Source organism: Marmota marmota, unplaced genomic scaffold, assembly GCF_001458135.2.
Source record: "Marmota marmota marmota unplaced genomic scaffold, marMar, whole genome shotgun sequence".
Lineage (NCBI taxonomy): Eukaryota > Metazoa > Chordata > Mammalia > Rodentia > Sciuridae > Marmota > Marmota marmota.
Window position 1 is genome coordinate 1587094 of NW_026000082.1, and position 22297 is coordinate 1609390.

The 22297-nt window shown below is 31.9% G+C and overlaps 1 protein-coding gene across 6 annotated transcripts in view; it reads right to left on the reverse strand.

Annotated features, from left to right (window-relative positions):
- The window catches only part of Lepr (leptin receptor), an 86754-nt gene that overhangs the window by 26771 nt on the left and 37686 nt on the right, over positions 1 to 22297 (reverse strand). For all 6 annotated transcript variants that reach the window (XM_048815221.1, XM_048815216.1, XM_015484897.2 and 3 more), the window contains 7 exons: positions 15428 to 15636; positions 10905 to 11050; positions 9270 to 9414; positions 6299 to 6589; positions 6024 to 6141; positions 2923 to 3122; positions 927 to 1075 (listed from right to left, as the gene is read on the reverse strand). In XM_048815221.1, the coding sequence (XP_048671178.1) occupies positions 927 to 1075; positions 2923 to 3122; positions 6024 to 6141; positions 6299 to 6589; positions 9270 to 9414; positions 10905 to 11050; positions 15428 to 15636 (1258 nt within the window). The remainder of the gene's footprint in view (positions 1 to 926; positions 1076 to 2922; positions 3123 to 6023; positions 6142 to 6298; positions 6590 to 9269; positions 9415 to 10904; positions 11051 to 15427; positions 15637 to 22297) is intronic.

Below are 22297 nucleotides of genomic sequence, written 5' to 3' on the forward strand. Positions count from 1 at the left end.
GACATGTTCAGAGTGGTATGGCTGCAGTTGGTAAAGTGCTTGCCTTACATAAACACACACACACACACATACACACACACACAAAAGATTGGACTGAGTGCCTTTAAGTCAAAGATCTCTTTAGGACAAGATTTTGGATTGGTCCACTTGCAACCTCGTTTTGCAAGTACTCTTTTACCCTATTACTAATCTTTTTCCTCTAATTCTCTATCCACAAAGACTTCTCAGAATTTTAATTTAGTGATTACTTCTGTAGAGAATCTCTGCATTTAGTCTCGCTCCACAAGCAGATAAAATGTTACATTCATTTAATTGTAAACCTTGTGGGCTAATGGACATCACTGGGGTTTCTCATATTGCTAGATTTCTGCAGGCTGCCATCACGAAACTGTCACGGAAAGCTACCATATACATGCTTGTCACTATGGATACAAATCTGATTGTTTAATAAAAGCAGCTTCTTTCAAAATGCATTCTATTGAACAATGGTGTACTAAAAAATATTAATAGATTTTCGAAGAAAAAGAGTTTCTTATAAAAATGAGTTTGGGAGACTTGAGATGAAACAAATTCACAAATGTTTTTTAATGTAGGATCTTTATGTCTCCAGACCTTTACTGTGTAAAATATGGCAACTCTTCATGAGGAAGATAGAGAGGTGCAGGGTTTCCTAAATTTGTTTAGCCATGACACTTTTCTCAAGGGACATTTCACAAGACCAATGTTCTATGAGACATACTTTGGGAAATGATGGAACAGCAAACTCGTCCCTAAAAGGGTCAGACTTTAATCAATCTAATTAGTGAAAATAGCTACAAGAATTCAGAAGGATATATTTTTATGTCAATAAAATTAATCTTGTGTCATGAAATTCTTAAACATTATATAAAACTGCATATAGTGAGGCAAGCTAAGGAAAAATGTACCTTCCATTGTACTTCTTTTCCACTTAATCCATATCGAATCTGAAACTGAAGATTATTCTCTGGAAAGACTGGCTTTTCCCAAGAGACTTTCAATAAGCCAATATTTACAGTAATTTCTGCTTTTACACTAGATGGAGGCAGTGGTTTCACTTGAAATTTAAAAAACAATATTATGTAATAGAAATTTAAACATTTTATATTTTCATACCTTATTTATAAAGCACTATCTTTTAAAAACAATCATTCATTGCCTTATCTGATCCCCTATAACTTTATGTGATACATAAGAAAAGAATAATCTCTGTTTTGCAAACAGACTGATTTAAAAAAAAAGAACAATATCCATGTTACTCCAACATGGTAATAATAATACCTGATTAGAAATTTAGATATTGGTTCTGCGTGCAAATTTACCATACTGAACACATGATAAATATCTATAGTAAATTCTGTTCTACATGCACCTTTAACTGGAGATCAAAGCATCATCAATTTCTACATGCATCAGTTTCAAACTCTTCTCTTGATGTCTATTATTACTTATAGATTAAGGTCAAGATCAACAGTAGTCTCTTAAAGTAAAATCTTGGTGTTGTACAATCTGAGGGAAACAGGTTAATAAGCAGAAAAACAGAACTAATATGCCCTGATATTTCAAAACAGCATTTTAAAAGTTAAATATATAGGAAAGACATATTTAAAGGCACAATGTAAAAAACAAACCATAGAAATGCAAAGAAAAAAAGTTACCTTATTTTCTTATCACCTTTTTATATTGCTATTCTCAGAGGCAAAGTCAAAGCTTCAGCTTATGTATGAAATATGTGAACTACAGAAATTTTCCTAAGTTCTTAATATTTTAATTTGAGGGCCTCTCCTCCTAACAATAAAAGTCAATATGGAAATGTGACATATTTGAAACTGAAAGCCTGGAAACCCAAGCATAACTGGGAGCTTCTTGAGCTCTCTGTCATAACTCCAGGGATCAACTTCACAAGGCCAGTTCCACTACCAGCCACTACCAACAACAACCACAGAAACCACTAAGCAATTCAAGCCATGATGAAGATTAAATGTAGACATTCTGTCTACCTTAAGAGATTATGTGTTATGTGGAAAATTAAGAGATGATGTGTTATCTGTATGTGCTGTTGGGGAAGAAGGATTCCTTGCTGTCCTAAGATATTTAGCACCAGAAAAATGCCACGTGAAGTTAAAACACTTACTTACAAGGGAATTATATAATGGTACAGAGAATCAATTGATTATGACTTAACATTGAAAAAGAAATCTAGTAATTAAAACAAGTTCATCTTACATTTAACAATATGTAGGTTCTAATTCAAAAATATTCTTTCACTCTGTTGTATAGTCACTGCCTAAAGATTTCACAATGGTTTTGAAGGGATAGCTCCAATTTTCAAAGGATTGTCTAAATCCTCTGAAGTCAAAGCACCTTTTGAAAAGAATATTTTAATATCATGATGAACGTCATCATCTTGTCTGTTTTAGGCACTTCGCTGTAAATATTCCAAATGCTTTTACAACACAGACTCCAAATTAAAATCTTGGACTATGACTATCCAGATTACAAAGACACTAGAATATCCAAATTAAACTTTCAGATTAAAAATATTGATGTTTTCATAACTATACTAGGAGAAAAACAAAAAACAGTGCATTATTTAGAAAAATATTACTAAATTTCATTCACAGTGGCCCATGTAATTCATCAGATAGTGTGCTGGAAATATTTCAATTGTTGAATGCTATAAATGAAATTTAAAATGTATAACTTTCTAAGGTTGATCATCTCAATTCCATTGTAAACAGTTTTTTTCCAAATTCCAGTATAATCAGAAAATAGAAAAATACATTAATCCTGAATCCATCTGCAACTAAATCTGCTAATAAAAATGGAGACACAGGTTGAGATTCAATCCCCAGTATTGCAAAAAGAAAATAAAGTGTAGACACACAACACAGTTTGACATACCTACAGAGTCAGGAAGGACACATGTTGGTGTAGAGTCCAGTGAACCTAAAGAGTGATTGATCCTAATCCACATTGTGTAGCCAGATAATAGAAAGATTGGCTGGAAAATGCATTCATAAAAACCATCCCTCTGCAAATGGCAATCCTTGGGTTCAGATATGGGATGAATAGATGGAATATCAGAACAATAAAGGCTGCTCCTTAAAATATACAAAAATAGTCAATTAGTATACAACACTGATAAAATCAATAGGAAAATATTTGAGAATTCTGACTTGTTTAAGAAACAGTTTTGCTGACTACAAATAAATGTTCTATCTACAAGTAAATATTCGTATTAGAAAGGCATTCTTGAATTCCCAGCTATATTTTAATCTTATGTTTTTCTATAGGCATAACTCCTATAAAATATTTCATTATGTATTAAGTGGGGATGCAATGAATAAATAAATTGTAATATAAACCCCATACTCCATTAATATTATTTATGAAATAAATGCAAATAATAAAATCCAGTTAAAATCTAAAATACTTAGAAAGCTAAGCTAATATTATATATTAGTGATATAATTTTAAAAGTATAGATCAAAAGTAGTAATGGAAACATTCTTTGGATGGGAAAAGGCAAAATCCTCACACAATAAATGGGGATTCAATTCCACAACAAATGGAAAATGTAGCTGATGGTACACAATATAGCCGAATTGATAGTACCTGATATTTGAGTTCAAATTAATATAATAAAAATAATACCAATTCCTGATACACATATGAATCATAAAGTCAAGTAGAGTATTCATTTTCTCAGAAAACAAAGTGAAAAAAATTTTGAGTCTCAACCAACAACATCCCACTTCTAAATATATAAAACATTTCTCCTTTCCTCTGCAAACAGCTCTTCTGTCCTCTACTTGCTCTGAATATGGTATTCAAATGCAAAAGTAGCAGTTACTCTTTCCAACGAAGTGGGAATGAGGAATTCAGGAAGAAATCTAATCTATATTCTCTCATTTCTCATTTTTGTAATGATTTTTTTATTCCCTGAAGATTACCAAAATGAAGGTATAAGTAATAATAAGAGGGGAAAAATAAAAAAGAGAGAGAAGGGACCATCTGTGGATAAAACATAAGAACACTGTAGAAGCATAGCAATATTCACTTTAAGTCAAGTGAAATGTTTAGCATCATTGTCATTCTGACAGCAGTAATCACTTACTGAATGTTTTCTAGAAATTATATCATTTAATTGTAAGTAAATGAAATATGGCATTATTTTTCATAGAAACCCTTTAGATCCTATCTATAAAAGCAAAGGAAGTTTAGGCTTGAGGAGGTTCAGAAACTCACCCAAGAATGTACAGCTAGTACCATGGTTATTCTATAAATGTTAGTGAGGTCAATAGGGTATGGGGTTTATATTACAGTCTTCCATTAACACCTCTCTTAATGTGAAAACACCATGAAAAGAATGTAAAGAAAGATTATAAAAGTAAAATGCCATATCATGAATATTATATTGACTTTAAAAACTAAAACCAAGTAGGATAAAGGCAGATATTTTTCTAATTTGGGAAATGCAGAAATAGTCACTTTTTTTTTTTTCTTGACACGTCATACGAAGAGAATCAGAGCAACTAGGAACAGAATTCAAACCACAATATTTGAAGGAGGGGATTCATTTTTCAAGTAGAAATTTTAGATTCTAAAAATAAATGCGCATGTTCTACATGTTCAGTCTCCAATACAAATAAAGACCAAATTGGAGCACAGTGTTTAAGAACAGTACACATACTTTAAAATACTATAAAGTATTTTTTAAATGACACTGTATCTAACTTCTTATCAAAGGTGATATCATTCTAGATAAAATGCTTTATAGAGACAAGGGGAATACTGTAAGAATATGTCTTAAATTGTTTTTTTAAAATGCATTCTTTTATTTTTCAAGAGGAGTGTGTTTTCCCCCCATAGCAACTAAAATTCTCTAATAACTTCATTTTTACAGCAAGATGGGACTAGAAATTTCTTAATGAATATCTTCTATGGTGTCAAACTGTGTGACTGTGCTTGAAACAGCAAACAGCTTCTGAGATGAGTAGCCATGTGCATCCCAAGGTAACATATCGTGTGATCTTCATGTGGGTACAAATCAAGAATCTCACATTTATTCCTCTTCATCTGCATGGTCTTGAGCAAATAAAGGAACTGACATCACAGTCCCCATTACAACTATCAATGACTATATGCTAACCATAACTCAGAATTAATTAGATTTTTGGGTTGATTTTTGTGCCCAGTAATGCAGGGGGTTACAGAAATGACTATAATGGTTCCTTCACAATTTGATTTCTCAAATTGTATTTAAAACAAAGAAAGGTAAAAAGCAGGCACACATTTCTCTTTACTAGAACATTTTACTCTTCATTAACATATTTCCTAAAATATCATCCAATTCTAAAAAACATTCATATTGTCTATTAGAATATTTTGTGTCTGCCTCTTTTTTCTAAAATATTAATCTTCAGCCAAATGATAAACATTTTTAATCCTCCACATTCTTCTACTCTAGTCAATTTTCTAGGTCAAATTAAATTGTATATAAACTATTTTTTCCTGAATATCATTCAAGAGTTAAAATGCGATTTTAGAAAACTGGTTGTAAGTAACTATAATGCACCAATAAAAAAACATGGAAAGAAAACCAGTTGTTAGATAAGAAATCTGAAGTAAAAAAAAGTTACAAATTTTTAAACCTCAGGTATAAATGTTTTTCAAGAATTATCAACTTATTTAATCCCTCAAAAATTTCCCCACTAATTATATTCTACCTTCTGCTTTCAGGAAGAAAATCTACAAGAGTACTATTATCAGTGGTATTTCCTATTATTGTTTAAATTTTAATTATAGACAGACACAATATCTTTGTTTTATTTATTATTTTATGTGATGCTGAGGATAAAACCCAATGTCTCATATGTACTAGGCAAGTGTTCAACCACTGAGCCACAATCCCAGCCTCTATCTGTGGTATTTCTATGGAAAATTTTTATTTTTATTTCACCATACGCACAGAAAAATAAAGCGGCAAAAATAACACATACCTGTGATACCTCAAGTGCAGAGTACTTCCCACAAGTGACTGGACTATATTGGCTGGCCATCTGCAAGTCATTTTAGTTAAGTACCCATCAGTTTCACATGATATATTGATATTGACATCTATTTAAAACACATTAAAATATTAATATAAAGCAAAAACACCAGAACTTTAAATGAAAAAAAAATTGTCCTAACATCTTTAATAGGCCACTGATATAGGGTCCATAATAAAAATGTGTCTAGTGGAACTAAATGAACAAAACCTCAGAATTCTTACCAATCACATATAATTCAGCATAACGATGGTGGCATTCATGTTCATTGCAGCAGTACACTGCATCGTAGGTAAACTTCCCTCGAGGCTTGGTTGCTTTCAAGTTGGGAAAAGTAACTTTGCTAACATGGTCGCTCACAACCTGATACTGGCTTTGAGGAATTTTCTCAGCCAAATTCATCCACCAAACAATCTTTTTTGAGGAAACAATCTTGTTTCCATTTTTATAAATGCAGTGAAAAGAAACGTTAGACCCAACACTTGTCAGAATTTTAGGGGGAAAGTATATGACATCTGTAACGAAAGAAAAGAAAGAGAGGAGCTCAGATGAAGACAGAAAACATCATGGAAGCGACATACATCTTGTAAAAAGGATTCACAACACATTCCAGGAATACACTGACAAAAATAAAACCAGTATTCTAAGAGCTGGAAGACTCTAAATGCCTGTTCATGGCAGCTATTCAGTGTCTCAAGAACTCCTGCTCTCAAGTGAATCAAGCTGCCAGGAATGTCTCCGCTGTCTTCTAAACACAGAGGCTTATTCAATGCAAAGTATGTTTTAGTAACAGTCACTTGCAGCAGTAGCTTTGCAAGATCTACATGAATGAACTTTTATTAAAAGATGAATTCTGATAAATATTAAAATTATGAATTACTCAAAATAATATCAATCATGAATTAAAAAATTTCAGACACAGTTATTTGAATAGGTGTTTTTTTCAGAAAATAGGTTTTTAAGTCTTGGAGCAAATGTATCTATTTTTCTTTAAGAGGAAAATATTGTCTGTATCCCATTATAAAAGCTGCCAACAGTGAAATGTGAAAATTGCATAATGTCTATTTCTTCTCTTCTTTGGTAACATCAAAAATGCTTTTAATAAAGTTGTTTTCGGTTCATATCATAACCTAATTGCAATATTCTAAGGTTTGGTCAGTTCTGGTAAAAGATCTAGGTTTTCCTCTAAAAGCTAAAACCTTCCAACAGCTATAGAGAGTAAACCCTGCCAATTCCTTTCAAGAGAATTTCTAAGAATTCCTTGATTAGGAATAGTCAATCCTTCATTAACTGTACACTTCGTAGGTACAATTGTATCAATGAATAAAAGGAACTTTAAAGGTAATAATAATTCATATTGTTTGTTATGACAGGACTATATCAGGCAATCTCTGTTCAAAAAAATGATAAAATCCAAATTGGAAATGAGGTGCTCATATTAGTTCACGGTACATAAATTTATGACAATATCATAGGTCAATATCATAGGTCAATATCAATGCTGTTATCAATGAAAGACAATCCAATAATATTAAGAACTTTGACTTAAGCAAGAAGAATTCTCTATACAAAGAATAGAAAGTTCCCAAGTTTGGAGAAACCTGTTGTGGTGTTGTATACCATTCAGAGGACAAAGCGCAACTATCATTAATTGCTATGAAAGTAGACACTGCTGCAAAGACAATTCAGCAAAGAAACAAACAAAAAACTCCATGCAACTCTAAAACTTCATTTCCCACATACTGCAAAGGAAATGATGTTTTACATAATTTTGCTTAATAGGTTTGAGTACCAATTTTTGGTGTCACTGGAAATCTTACATAATTATAATTATAGGTGGTGCACTAATCTGCCTTGTAGTATGTTTGCAATGGACATTGGACTTAGACAGCAAGTCCTACCACTAACTGTGTAAACTTTTTTTTTTACAAATTACTTCTCCAAATCTCAATCTCATATACAAAACAGAAATAATAGTACTTGTTATATGTGTATGTGTATTTATATAAGAATCCATAAGATTTTACATATATACATATGTGTGTATGTATATAAATACATACATATATATATATATGTATATATATATATACATATATATATATGAATGAAACCATAAGAATTCCTTGATTAGGAATAGTCTATCTTTCACTAACTGCACACTTGCCTGAAATACAGGAAGCATACCTCATACCTGTCAACTGTGGTTATTTTTCAACAGGGAAATCTGAACCTGGTTATATATTTAAGATTTTATTTAAGATTTACATACCATCATATAATTACATAATTACAGTAAACCAGCAATACTACTTGCTTTCTGACTAATTAATACTTTTTAAGTAGTAAGTAATCAATAAATAAACTCGTCACATTAAATGACTTGAATATTTGCTTAATATTTAAATGGTACTTGTTATTTCCAAATTTATAATTCCATATTCCATATTCATAATTAAGAATAAGGAATAAGTATAAGGAAAAAATCAGAATAAGGAAAAAATCCCTTCAAATAGATCAGACAACCAAAGGGCCAGTAAGTCTTTTCCTATAATCACAACTTAGCATGTGACAGGGCTAGGACTATGCCACAACTCCTATGTATCTACATCCATCATCTTCATGAAGAAGTTATAATAAAGTGCAGTTTTTCTCATGATAAAAATAAATTCAGGGACTGGGAATGTAACTGTGGTAGAGTACTTGCCAACCATGCACAAGATTCAGGGTTCAATCCCCAGCACTATGAAATAAATAAATAAGTAAATCCTTGAAACAATAAAAAAATATATATTGAAAACTGTAAAATCAAGCATTTGGAGTGACAAGAATTCACCTGTTACATGGAATATAATATTAAAATTTTAATATTTCAAATTTATATCAAATAAATATATACTTGGTTTTCAAACATAAATTAAAGAATTACTAATGGAATGATGTTCTGAATTTGTTAATTTGGGATTTTATATTAACTTCTAATAAAAAGCAATTCAACAAGATGCTGCTATGGAAGCATATAAACACAGGAACTCTGACACGATTTTAATTAACAAATTAGCCTATTCTAAATTTAAAGAAAATATTGTGCCCCCGCTTTTGTTTTAGAGTCATAAAACATAACCTGCTGACAATGTACCATAGGCAAATTGAGAAGTATACTTCCCTCTCAACAGAAGCTATCACAAAACCTACCTTGTGTGATAAAGATGTGAGGGGTACTCCAGTCACCCCAGATTCCAGGGCCATCCAGTCTCTTGCCCCTCACCTGAACCTCATACAAGGACCCAGGAAGCACACCATATATTAGAAAGGATGTAGTTGAGACAATCTCATCAGCCTGTTAAGTATTATTTTAAAACATCAGAGCATCAAATTAATATGAAACCTTTACCAAAAGTGATCTCAACAAATTTCAAAGAATTAAAGTCTTGCAGAGTAGTTAATTGATAACAATGTGATTAAAAGAGCAATCAGTGACCAAATAACAAATGTTAGTACATTATTTAATATAATTTTAGATAGCCCATGTGTTAAAAAATATAATGAATGTGACTTTTAGAATTTTGAGGAATGAAGCTAAAATCAAGCCACTGCAGCCATCTATAACACATCTGATAGAAAATGATGTGCAGGGGAGGAGAGAGAGCTACGAGGGTTCCTAGAGGACATCTGCGTGGAAGGAGAGCATGAGTAATTTTTAAGGACCTGAGTCTGAGAATAATCTACAGTTCATGAGTCAAAATATAGTTTATAAACCAGAGTAAAACATCTGAGACAATCCCTGCACTAAACAACCTTTGGCTAAAAATGATCTGGTGAATAAATTCAGTTTTCCAATAATGTTCTCCAAAGTTATTAAACTCTCTGGCCTCTTAAGACCGTGGAAGTCATAGACTAAAAATGATGAAAAGCATCAGCAATGCATGAAACAATATCAAATTGCCCATAGTTAAAATCCTATTATCTCTACAGATGAGAGAGCAGAAAACCACAGACACCTTAACTCTACTTTTTCCCATATATGACACAGTATTACCAACCTTCTTTTTGTGAAAATAAAACCTTAAAAAAATTAGCCCAGATCTAAAAAGACTGGTGTTTACTTCTGAATTATATGACAGTTTCATGAAGTAATAGCAAAACCAGTCACATGTCCCAAGAAGCTATTTATAAGCTCTTCCTTCTTTACCCTACTGATACTGTCCACCACTACTGGGGCTAACTTCTCCAGCCACAGTGGCCTCCTCTGCATTGCTGCTCTCTCTGCTTGGAACCTAATTCTGTCAGACACCTGGCCATCTCCTTCAAATCCACTGCAAATGTCACCTTCTCAATGTGGCCTACCAACCTACATTTACTATTACAACCTTTGTTTCCCACCAGTACCCCAAATTCTTCTTATCTTGTTCTAGTATCTCAACATTTCCCGATGCACATAGAACAGCTCCTAGCACCAAATAGGTACTCAATAAATATTTAATGAATAAAGAAGGTTTTGACACACTTCACAGTAAAATCAATATATTAATGTGTAAATGAATATATTAAGCAATACTAAAACGATGAGTTGTAAAAAAATAGTCTGTAGTTGAAAAACAGTTATAATTATGAATTAAAGTTTCTACAAATGGAGTTCCTGTGGCCTCGTGCATGTGTGTATGTGTATTTATTAATTATAACGAAATTATAATTCATTCAATAATAATTCATTTTGCTCTAAAAAGGAGCACGTATATTAACACACAGAGGATAATTTTTATGGGATTTGGGGCAGTCTTTAGTCTTTAGCAACTCAAGTTTTCATATTATTTACTGAAATATACTTACTTCCCTTGTAACTGTCGTAGAATTTTCTGAATATTTCACTTGATATTGAAGTGGAAACGGTACCAATGTTGGGCTGTGCCAAGAAACCTCTAAATCTCCATCATCTGTGATTTCCATATGCACATCTAATGGTGGATCAGGCTTCACTTAAAAAAAAAGAGAATACTTTAAGTCAAGCAATTTTCATGATAACCACTATCTGAATAAAATGAAGTCAACATGAATTTTAAGCATATCCTGCCTTTTAACTACTTAAAAGGTAACTTCACTCAGGGCTAATTACAAACCAAAACAAAGTTATGATATTGGGCTTATTCTTTGTACCTTATCATAGCAATCCACATATCTTCACTTCCTTCCCCCTAAGTGGTAAAGACTATAAATTGGTAAATGAGATTATTTTGATAAATGTGATTTCCTGTATAAAAAGCCTGCTAAACTTTATTTAACTCAGTATTTCTTAAACTTATTTGAAGTCTTTTCCCAATCCCCACCTTGCTTGTTTTAGTGAATATCAAGGGGGAAAAGCGCTTTACAGAATGCTATTTGAAAAATGGATAAATCATACAAAATTCGGCATATCTATTCATTCAAAATCACAATACAAACACACCTGTTAAAATAACCCACAGTATGAATATTACCACACAATAAATTTACCATCCACCCTGGTTGTCACCAGAAATAGAGATGAAGTTTCTAAGCTTAATAGAGTTTTATAAGGTATTTGTGAATTAAAATGTATGTGAGCATGTTTATGGATATGTACGTATTGATTTAAGAGTGTGTGTGTGTGTGTGTGTGTGTGTGTCTATATATGTGTGTATGTTGTTTTAAACAATAAAGCCTTTATAATATTTGTAGAAATTAAATGTATTTCAATAAAGAATTGCTCAAATAAATTATTGTTCAACCGTAAATCTATACAGCCAATCTTCTTGCAGAATATTGAAAATGTTTATTGTTACTAAGTTTTAAAAGTCTGTCTTATACTTGGATTCTTGATTTGTTGAAGTTAATAAATAAAAAGTATATATACAAATATATATTAAAAACCAGAAGATGATCAAAATGGTAGAAAATAAATATGAATTTTCTTCTGTGCACACCTATATTTGCAATATTTTGCAATTAATAGGAATTACTCATAACATAGAAATCATCATGCCACTGAAACATTAACTGGTTGGAATTTCATTCTCATAATTAAAGTGGCATAAGAGATATTTTCACATTCCACATTTTCAGGAATTTAGACGTAGTTTTCTTCTTCAGTCAAATTGATAAGATTTTATTTAATGGGTCATATTATAAATTGAAGTTACTTTAAAGCAGGGATAAACAAAACATAATGTCTGGTAAGCAATAGATGAATTTTACTGTGTTTCCATGACCTAAAACAAAGCAAAGTTAAATCATAAAATTATAACTACTATACATTTCTTATCAATATACTAACGTGCATCAGTAATAGAAGTACAAAAATAAATTTTCCCTGAATCCCCTATATGCCTAGTTTCAGATTTACTCACACCTAACTGCTTCTTCCTGAACAACGTTCCTCAGAATTGGCATGGCTCACTCTCTATTCTGCATGCCATCCTCTACCTACCTACTCCAGTCAAACCCTGCTCATCAACTTACTGAATCTGCTCTTTACCAAATCTAATGAAAATTACCAATTTGCCTTCCTCTGCCTCTCAGCCATGTTCCACACTGCTGCTTACTCCCTTCTGCTTGAAATACATTTTTCCAGGACAACACACTCTTTTATTCCTTCATTCTTACAGATCACCCCTAAGTCCTTCTCTTCCTGAATTCTAAATGAGTGATATCATACAATCCTATATGCTAACTGCCGCAGCCCAGCTGGCTGGGCAAAATAGCCAGGGGGTGACGAGGAACTTGTGTAGATTGATACAGCTGGAGTGGGAGCCGTTTATTGTAGGACCGGAGGGAGATATATATATATATATATATATATATTACACACAGCTTATCTTAATTAACATAAACTAGATACAGCAGTCAACCAATAAGGAATCTCCACACTTAATGGCTCGCTGGCGTTACTTCACAAACCACTCCCTCGGGCAAAATGCCAGGCGCCATCCTGACTTGTTTACAGACCCTAACAGCTAACAACTCCCAAGTATGTATCTCCCTAGAACTTTAAAATCACATACCCAATGGCCTACTCAACATCTCTTGGGTTTCTAACAGGGATCTCAAGCACAATGTGTCCCAAATAAAGCTCTGGATTTCTGCACATACATCTAAGCCTCAGTTTCCCCTTGGTATCTGGTAATACTTTTCCTTGGATGCTCAGGTCCAAGTCTAAGGTTTATCCTTCATTCCACTCTATCTTTCACACCCTGTAACTCAATCCACTAGAGAGTCCAGTCAGCAGCATTTTCCAAATAAATCCATATCTCATCAGTTCTTTACTTCTCCACTGTTACAACCCTAAACAAATTGGCCTTCTCTGGGCGACTCCTTCCATTCTTCCAACTATCCTTCATTTCCTTCCTTATCAGTTTCATTCTATACAATGTAGAGTAAATTTCAAACACACAAGCGTACATCTGATCATATCAGTTCTCTAATTCAAAAGCTTCCCCTGTGATTGGAAAAAAATCCAAACTCTATAACCCTGGCCTCTGATATGCTCTCAACCGAGACAACTCTGAACTCCACCTAATATTTCTGAATCTCATTCACTCTAAGACAAAAACCTTCTCTTTTGTTCTTCAAATTGCCAAATTCATTCCATCTCAGGGACTCTGTAGATGTGTTATTCCTGCTTGGAGTACCTTTTTTCCTGAATTTTTATACAGTTGTGTTTTCTTCATCAGTTTAAGTACTATGCTCTAAAGGAAGTTTTCTTTGATCTCCATAGCAGAAATAATTGCATCTACCCCCGACACTCCATTATACCACTTGTTTTATTTCTTTCAAAGTATTTACAATTTTCAGATATTATTATATATGCCCAATATAAGAAAATATTTTTTTCCTAAATTATCTCCACATAAAGACAAAATTAAGAAAGTTTTCAAGTTCTTGTTAATTTATCGTAGCAGTTTAGTACTTTAAAAAATTAAAATTAATTAAAAGCAATACTAGCTTAAATATTTGTAAAAATCACCATGTGGAAATTAGTTTTTAAAGATAAAAGAAGATAATATTAACAATGTTTTTTTAAATTTTTTTTCTCTGGTGTAACTTCACAATTGAATTGCTTGGATATCACTATAAATATATTGGAAAGATCACAAATATATCCTTAGAGAACAAATTATTTGAAAATCCTAATGTTAAAAAAAATATGCACAGACTCAAAAAGTGGTATATCTTAAGAGACTTAAAAAAGAAGTAAAATTGTGACAAATAATCAGAAAAGTGACACCAGTTATGTAAAACTCAATGGTGAAAAGATGGATGTACAGTTGCATATAATTATTTCAGGAAATATAAATGGAAACTAGCGGGCTGGGGATGTGGCTCAAGCGGTAGCAGCGCGCTCGCCTGGCATGCGTGCGGCCCGGGTTTGATCCTCAGCACCACATACAAACAAAGATGTTGTGTCTGCCGAAAACTAAAAAATAAATATTAAAAAATTCTCTCTCTCTCTCTCTCTCTCTCTTTAAAAAAAAAAGAAAAAAAGAAACTAGCAACACTGCTGAAATATATATAATATATAAGATAGCTTAACTTGTATATGCAAAACTGAGTTAACAAATACTTTTAGCTACCATTTGTTTCTACTATTCATGTTTGTAATTGTATATTTAAATTGACCAAAAGAGGTTTGGGGATCTTTGCACTAAGTAAAAAGGGCACCATCTATTATTTGAGGTTTTCTTATAATAAGCTTTGTGTGATAAATTGCTCACTTGTTCACCTTTTTATCATTTGTTACCTGTTCTATTAGACAGGAATCACCATGTGCCCCTGTTCTATGAGACAGGAATTTTCTCTTGTTCTCAACTGTTTTTCCAGCCCCTTGAACAGTCCATGACAAACATGATTTCTAAGAAATATTCATTGAAGAAGTAAACTCAGGCAGAAATATACTTGTAATAATTTTCAGAATTAGTTATCTGAGATATGAAAAAGTGATAATCAAATAATACATATCCATTAGATCTAGGATTTAAAGGAATCAAAGTGCTTTTTTAAAAGAATTTAAATGAAAATACTATTATCTCAGTCTAGAAGATGATCATAATATATCCTACTATTACATTTACCATAACTTACAGTGTTGGTCAAAAAGATATAAGCCAGTGAAAAATCTTTTTTAAATTTTTATTTTTTAGTTGTAGTTGGACACAATACCCTTATTTTATTTATTTATTTTTATGTGGTGCTGAGGCTTAAACCCAGCACCTCACAGGCACTAGGCAAGCACTCTACCGCTGAGCCACAACTCCAGCCCCAGTGAAAAATCTTTTAAGCAATCTGTAACCTTACTGTATAATTGATGTTGAGGTTTGTTATCATTTTAATGCAGGACTTACCAACATTTATGGGCTGAACTGACATTAGGGGTGACTGAAAAGTTACTCCACCAGATGCGATTTTCAAATACATAAGAAGAGTGTAGTTGAGTTTGGCTGTTGGTATAGGCACATGACATTCACAACATTCTTGAGCACTGCAGTTGCACTGGACAATCTGAAAACTGCCTCTCTGGGTGGCCAGTGGCAAATCTTCTATCACTTCAGGCCTACAGTAAAATATAAGGGCTAAAAATTAACATGGATGTGAAAGAACTGGATAGTTTTTAAAAGGAGGACATCAAATCCATTGAGGTAAGCTATTACTGATGCCAAGTTCAGAGTTTCTAAATTTAAAAAAAATACATTATATCAGAAAAACAAAGATAAGGATTACAGCTGATTGTCAGAAGTAACATAAATAAGAAGATAGTGCAGCAACAGTGAAGTACCAAAAGGAAAGAAATGCTGCAATCCTAAAATCCTAAACCCAGCAAAAATATTTTTCAAAATAAATATTAAGTGAAAGGCTTCCTTTAGATATCCCAAAGCTTAAAGAATCCATAATCACCAGATATGCATGAGGGAAAAAGTATTAAAGTCAGTCCTCTGGCAAAAAGAAAATGATAGAGATGGAAATCTGATTTCACATGAAGAAATAAAATTTCACTAAAAGAATAATTATTTATTAGATGTTCAAAGTAAAAATAGCAGCCATGTAGTGTGGGGTTTATACACAGGCAGAAGTGAAGTATATGAAATTAATACCAAGTAAGGAAGAGGAGAAATATAAGTATAAATTGTGATGTTTTTATACTATGTATAAAGTGGCATGCTATATCTAGTAATATATCACTTAGACTACAATAAGCTAAGACATATATTATAAATCCTAAGATAACAAATCAAGAAGCTAAAGCTAAGAAGAAACAAAGGAGATAAAGTAGAATCATAAAATAATATCAATCCAAAAGATGGAGTAAAAAGGGGGAAAGGAACAAAGAATAAATGATATATGAAAAGACTTAAGTCTAACATCTCCATAATCACACTAAATATAAATGGAATAGAACTCAGAAATGAATATCCCACTTAAAGGTAATGATTATCAAACTGGATGAAAGAGTGAGGCCAACAAGAAATCAAATTGAATTACAAAACACAAATAAGCAACAGGAAACAGGTGAAAAAGCTATACTATTATAAGATTAGTCAAAAGCAAGTTGGAATGCCCTCATCAATGTAAGATAAAGCAGCTAAAGCAATGAATATCAGCATGGTCAAGAAGGTCATTTCATAAGGACATAGGGGTCAATTACCAAAAGGAGCTAACAATCCAAAACACACATGAAGCAAAAGGTTAGTAGAACCACAGGGAAAAAAAAGACTAATAGACAATTATTGACAGAATTTCAACCCTTCTCTCAAGTAGACAGAAGTCATTAAAGACAAAAACTTGAGCAACACTATCAATCAACTTGACGCAGCAGACATTTCAAGAACAGGTACACATACTTTTCAAGAGCATACCTAATATTTACCAAGGCAGACCACATTCTAGAACATAAAACAAGTCCCAATAAATTTTTAAAACATTCAAATGTCACATTAAAATAGAATTAATAACAGAATTCAATAACAAAAATATTTGGAAAGGCCTTAAATATTTGAAAACAAACTACAAAATAACCCATAGATCAAAGAAGAAATTTTCATTTAAATAATTAAAAATGGAACACACAAGATATTAAAAAAAAACTATGGTGTGTTGCTTAGAATAATAATTCCAGGGAAATTTTTAACACTAAAAATGGGAACTATTATGTATAACTACAATACACCTATAAACGATATGCAAAAATGTGGATTCAATGCTTAAATTTTAAAAAATGAAGGTCTCAATGAAACGATTACTTTAGTTTCTACCTTACTTAATCTTGAGATAGAATATAATGAAACAGAAAACAAACAAACAAAAAATAAACAAAGATCGAGAAACCTAAAAGCTGATTAAGAAGATCAATAAAACTGATAAACCTTTAGCCAGACTGAAGAGGAAAAACACTAGAAGACACAAACTAACACTATGAAAAATGAGAGAGATAGCATCACTACATAGACCACGGGTATTAATAATAAAGGAATATTTTGAGCAATTTTATGCCACTGAATTCATATTTGAAAACTAATGGAATTGAAATTGTTTTAAAATACCATTTGCAATACATCAAAAATAGAAATACTTAGGGAATATATTTGCTAAAAGATGCTTAGGATCTATGCACTGAAAACTACAAAATATTTCGATAGAAATTATTACAACTAAAATGAGAGATACTGTGCTCACAGATTGAAGACCTAATAATGCTAAAATGTCAACATTACTGAAATTCATCTATAGATTCAATGCAATGCAAATCCAAATCCCAGCAGACTTTTTATATAAATTGACAATATGATTTTGCAATGCATATGGAAATACAAAGGATCTAGAATAGCCAAAACAACTTTGAAATGGAATAATATATTTGAGGAATAATACCACCTTATTTAAGACATATCATAAAACTATAATAATAAGGCCCATGGGGTATTTGTGTAAAAATGGAAAAGAGATGAATGAAACAGAATAGAATCCAGAAACAGACAAATATATATATGGACAATAGATTTTTTTACAAAGTTAGAAAAAGTACCTCTATGGAGAGTGGATAATCTTTGTAATAAATTGTCCCAAGATAAAGGGATATCTATATTCAAAAAAGGTGGAGGAGGAAGAGAAATAACTTCGATCAATACCTCACATCAGATACAAAAATTAATTTCAAATTAATCATGAACCTAAATGAAAAATCTAAAGCTATGAAACTTCTAGATAAAAATATCGAAAAAAATTTTTGGCATTGAATTAGTTAAAAATTTCTTATATATAATACCAAAAACATAATGCTAAAGGATTGAATTAATAAAGAGGCTGTATCAAAATTCAAACCTGTTCTTTGAAAGGCACTATGAATGGAACTAAGAAAAGCCATAGATAAAGAAAATGTATTTGCTAATCATTTATCTAATTAAAGGTCTGTATCCATAAGATATGAATAATATTCAAAACTCAACAACAATAAAGCAAACAACCCAGTTAAGAAACAGGCAAAGATCTCAATTAGTCACTTTACCATAGAAATTATAGGAATGACAAGTACATGAAAAAATGCTCAAAGTCGTTAGTCATTTAAGAAATATAAGCTAAACTCACAATGAGATATCACTATCCACACATTAGAATGACTAAAAGTAAAAAAGATTAACCATGCCAAGTATTGCCAATGATATGGAGAAATTGGAACTCTAAAGCACTGCAGTTGGGAAAGTAAAATTGATCCAACTTTTGAAAACACTTTGGCAATTTCTTAAATTGCTAAACATACACCTGACACATGAATGTACCATTCCACTCTCAAATATTCCTGTCAAGAAAACTGAAAGTACATATCAATTCAGAGATGTATAGCAGCTTTATTTGTAATAGCCCAAAACAGTAAACAATTCAAATATCTGTAAAAAAGGAAAGAGATAAAAAAGAACTTGTGCTGTAAATCCATAAAATGGAAAGATACTCAGCAATAAAATATTGATATATACATTAAGGAATTTCAGAATAATCACATCATGCAAAAGTACATAATTGCATTTATATAAAATTCTAAAAAACATAATGTAACAGTGACAGGTATCACAACAGCCATTCCCTAGTGGTGGTGGTAGTTGAAAGGGGAAGGATAGGAGTAAGAGGGTGGGATTACAAAGAGGCAAAAAGAAATATATTCATTTTCTTTATTAAAGTGATGGTTTTATGAGTGATTTCATCTATCAAAACTTATTAAATGTAATCTTTATGTATTATTTATAAATATCAATAATATACTAGTAAAGCCATTTACAAAAATGGAAAGAAAGAAAATTCAGGAAAATCTTTGTAAGCAATATTTTATCATTATAAATATTCAAATTAGTAGGTTAGCCTTAAAAAACCGTAATTAGTTGAATAAGATTACCTAATTGAGAGGATAATGAATAACAGCATGCAACAGACAGAAGTTATTCTTTCTCATTTATTAGATTTTGTTTTAATATGACTTGTCCCTTAGGGAGTTTAAGCCTTGGTGTAAATGAGATGATTTAGGAGTGGGAGTATTCATGGGAGTAACAGTGCCTCACATTCCCCATTTCACCTGAGTGACCCCATTCTGTCCTTAAATAGCTACTGCCTTATATTCAAACCACTCTGCTTTTTAAAGAGCTCATAGATAGAGAGAGAGTATTGATATTTAGGGATGATCACTGCCTTCAGAAACATTGGAAGGAAAGAACTATTAATGATAAACGTAAAAATTAAAAATTCAGCTAGAAAAGAGTTGCTTTAGAAATAGTTTTAACTAACAGAGATAGCATTCAGATGTAAATAAAGCATGAAGAAATGAACCCTAATCTTACACACATCCCACTAGTACTGTTTTCAATGATGACAGATTTTCAAGTTTTCTGAGATGAAAATTATTAATAATCTATTACTTAAAAATCAATTAGGAAACAATATTTACAGAGCTTTGATGTGCAAGGAAGTCTACTGGTTACAGTAGAAAGGATATAGACTAAATCAGAAAGAACACTAAATTAACACTGAAATCTAAAATCAAGTACTTCTGTTTGCTTATTGACCATAAGATCACAGACAAGTACCTTAATATTGTGAACCTCAGTTTTCTTAATCAGTATAAAAAAGAAAAATGCACCATCTAGCTTTACAAGGTAGTTGTAACAATCAGAAAATATCTACTTAAGTATTTATAAATTTTTTTAAATATTTATTTTTTAGTTGTAGTTGGACACAATACTTTTATTTTATTTATTTATTTTTATGTGGTGCCGAAGATCAAACCCAAGGCCTTGCACATGCTAGGCTAGTGCTCTACCACTGAGCCACAACCCCAGCCCCTTAAAATTTTTTAATTGCTACACACCCATGAAATATTGTTTTGAATCAGCATGACTTAGTGCTTTCAATTTTATTTGCACTTTTAAATAAAGCCAGTAAATACAATTTTTTAAAAAAGTCTTCTACATGTTTTTCAAATATTACAAGTTTTAACAAAAAAGTATAAACAAATTGAATAAATTGTGGTATTTTAAGTCAGAAACATGTCTTCAAGGTATGTTCTTCTTTGACAAAAAACTCCCCTATATATTTATTTATTCATGCAATATAATTATACATAATTGTGAAGTTCACTCTGACATATTCAAAAATACATATAACATAATTTGCTCCATTTCAATTCCCCTGCTTCCCTCCTCTTTTCCTTCCCCCGATCCCTTCCTTTATGCTATTGATCTTCCTTCTTTTATTTTTTTTGACTGGTACATTATATATATGGAATTGTGAAATTCATCATGATATATTCATACATGCACATAGCAGTTTGGTCAATTTCATTCCACAGTTCTTCCCCTTTCCCCTCACTCCTCCTTCTCCCTCAATCCCCTTTCTCTCCCTCTACTGATCCCCTTCTATTTTCACGAGAACCCCTTTTTAAAAAATTCCCTATTTCTCTCTAGCTTCCACATATGAGAGAAAACATTTGACCCTTGACTTTCTGAATCTGGCTTATTTCACTTAGGATGATATTCTCCAGTTCCATCCATTTACCAGCAAATGACATATACCTGTTTCTTTTTTTATGGCTGATATTTTCCTTTTCCGTTCATCTAAAACAAGGGACACCTAGGCTGATTCCTTAACGTGGCTATTGTGAATTGTGCTGTATAAACATTGAAATGACTCTATCATTACAATGTACTGACTTTAGATCTTTTGGATATATACAGAGGAGTGGGATGGCTTGGCCTTATGGTGGTTCCATTCCTAGTCTTTTCAGAAATCTCCCTAATGCATTCCAAAGTGATTGTACTTATTTACAGTCCCACCAACAGTGCATCAGTGTACAACATCCTCATCAGCAGTTAGTATTTGTATTCTTGATGACTGCCATTCTAACTGGAGAACTACTAGATCTTAAGACAAAACCAGAACTGAACACAAAATAAGACACATATTTTCCACTAATATTTTTAAAGATTAGAAAATTCTAGTCATATTTTTTTCTTTTATAAGACAAAAAGTTAGAATCATATCATCTTACTTAGATGGTTTCCCCAATGTCATCCTTTTCTAAATACAGTGGATTTTTATAAAAAAAAAAAAAATAGCTGACTATCAGATTACTCTATAGTTTCTCCAACACTATTGTGTTTTCTATTTATTTATTTCTCATTTTGGCAGTGATTGATTGATATGCGGTGCTGAGGATTGAACCCAGTGTCTCGCACATGCTAGGCAAGCAATCTATCATTGAGCTAGGGTAGCAATTATAATATATGCAAAAAATCATGCATGACAGGATATACCCTTAATAGTGACTGTATGTAGTATCCATACTATACGTACATTCATTACAGAAATTCATAATTTGTTTTTTAAAAAAGCAGCAGTTCCTTTCAGAAATTTCCCAAATCACTGCAACTGAAAACTTCATTATGAAATCATAAGAATTTAATCTAAATCTAATTTCTATATGTTCTAAGGTAGGAGTCAGCAAATTATAGCCCCACAAGCCAAATCCATCCTTCTGCCTGTTTTTTTTTTTTTTTTTTGTACAGCCTTAAGAATGGTTTCCTACATTTTCAAAAGTTAAAAAAGAAAAAAAAAAAGGATCTGTTGTGATATGTGGAAATGACATGAAGCTCAAATTTCAGCATCCATAAATGTAGTCAAGCTAATTCATTTACAGAGTAACAATGGCTGTGTGTATACAAGGGCAGAGTTAAATACTT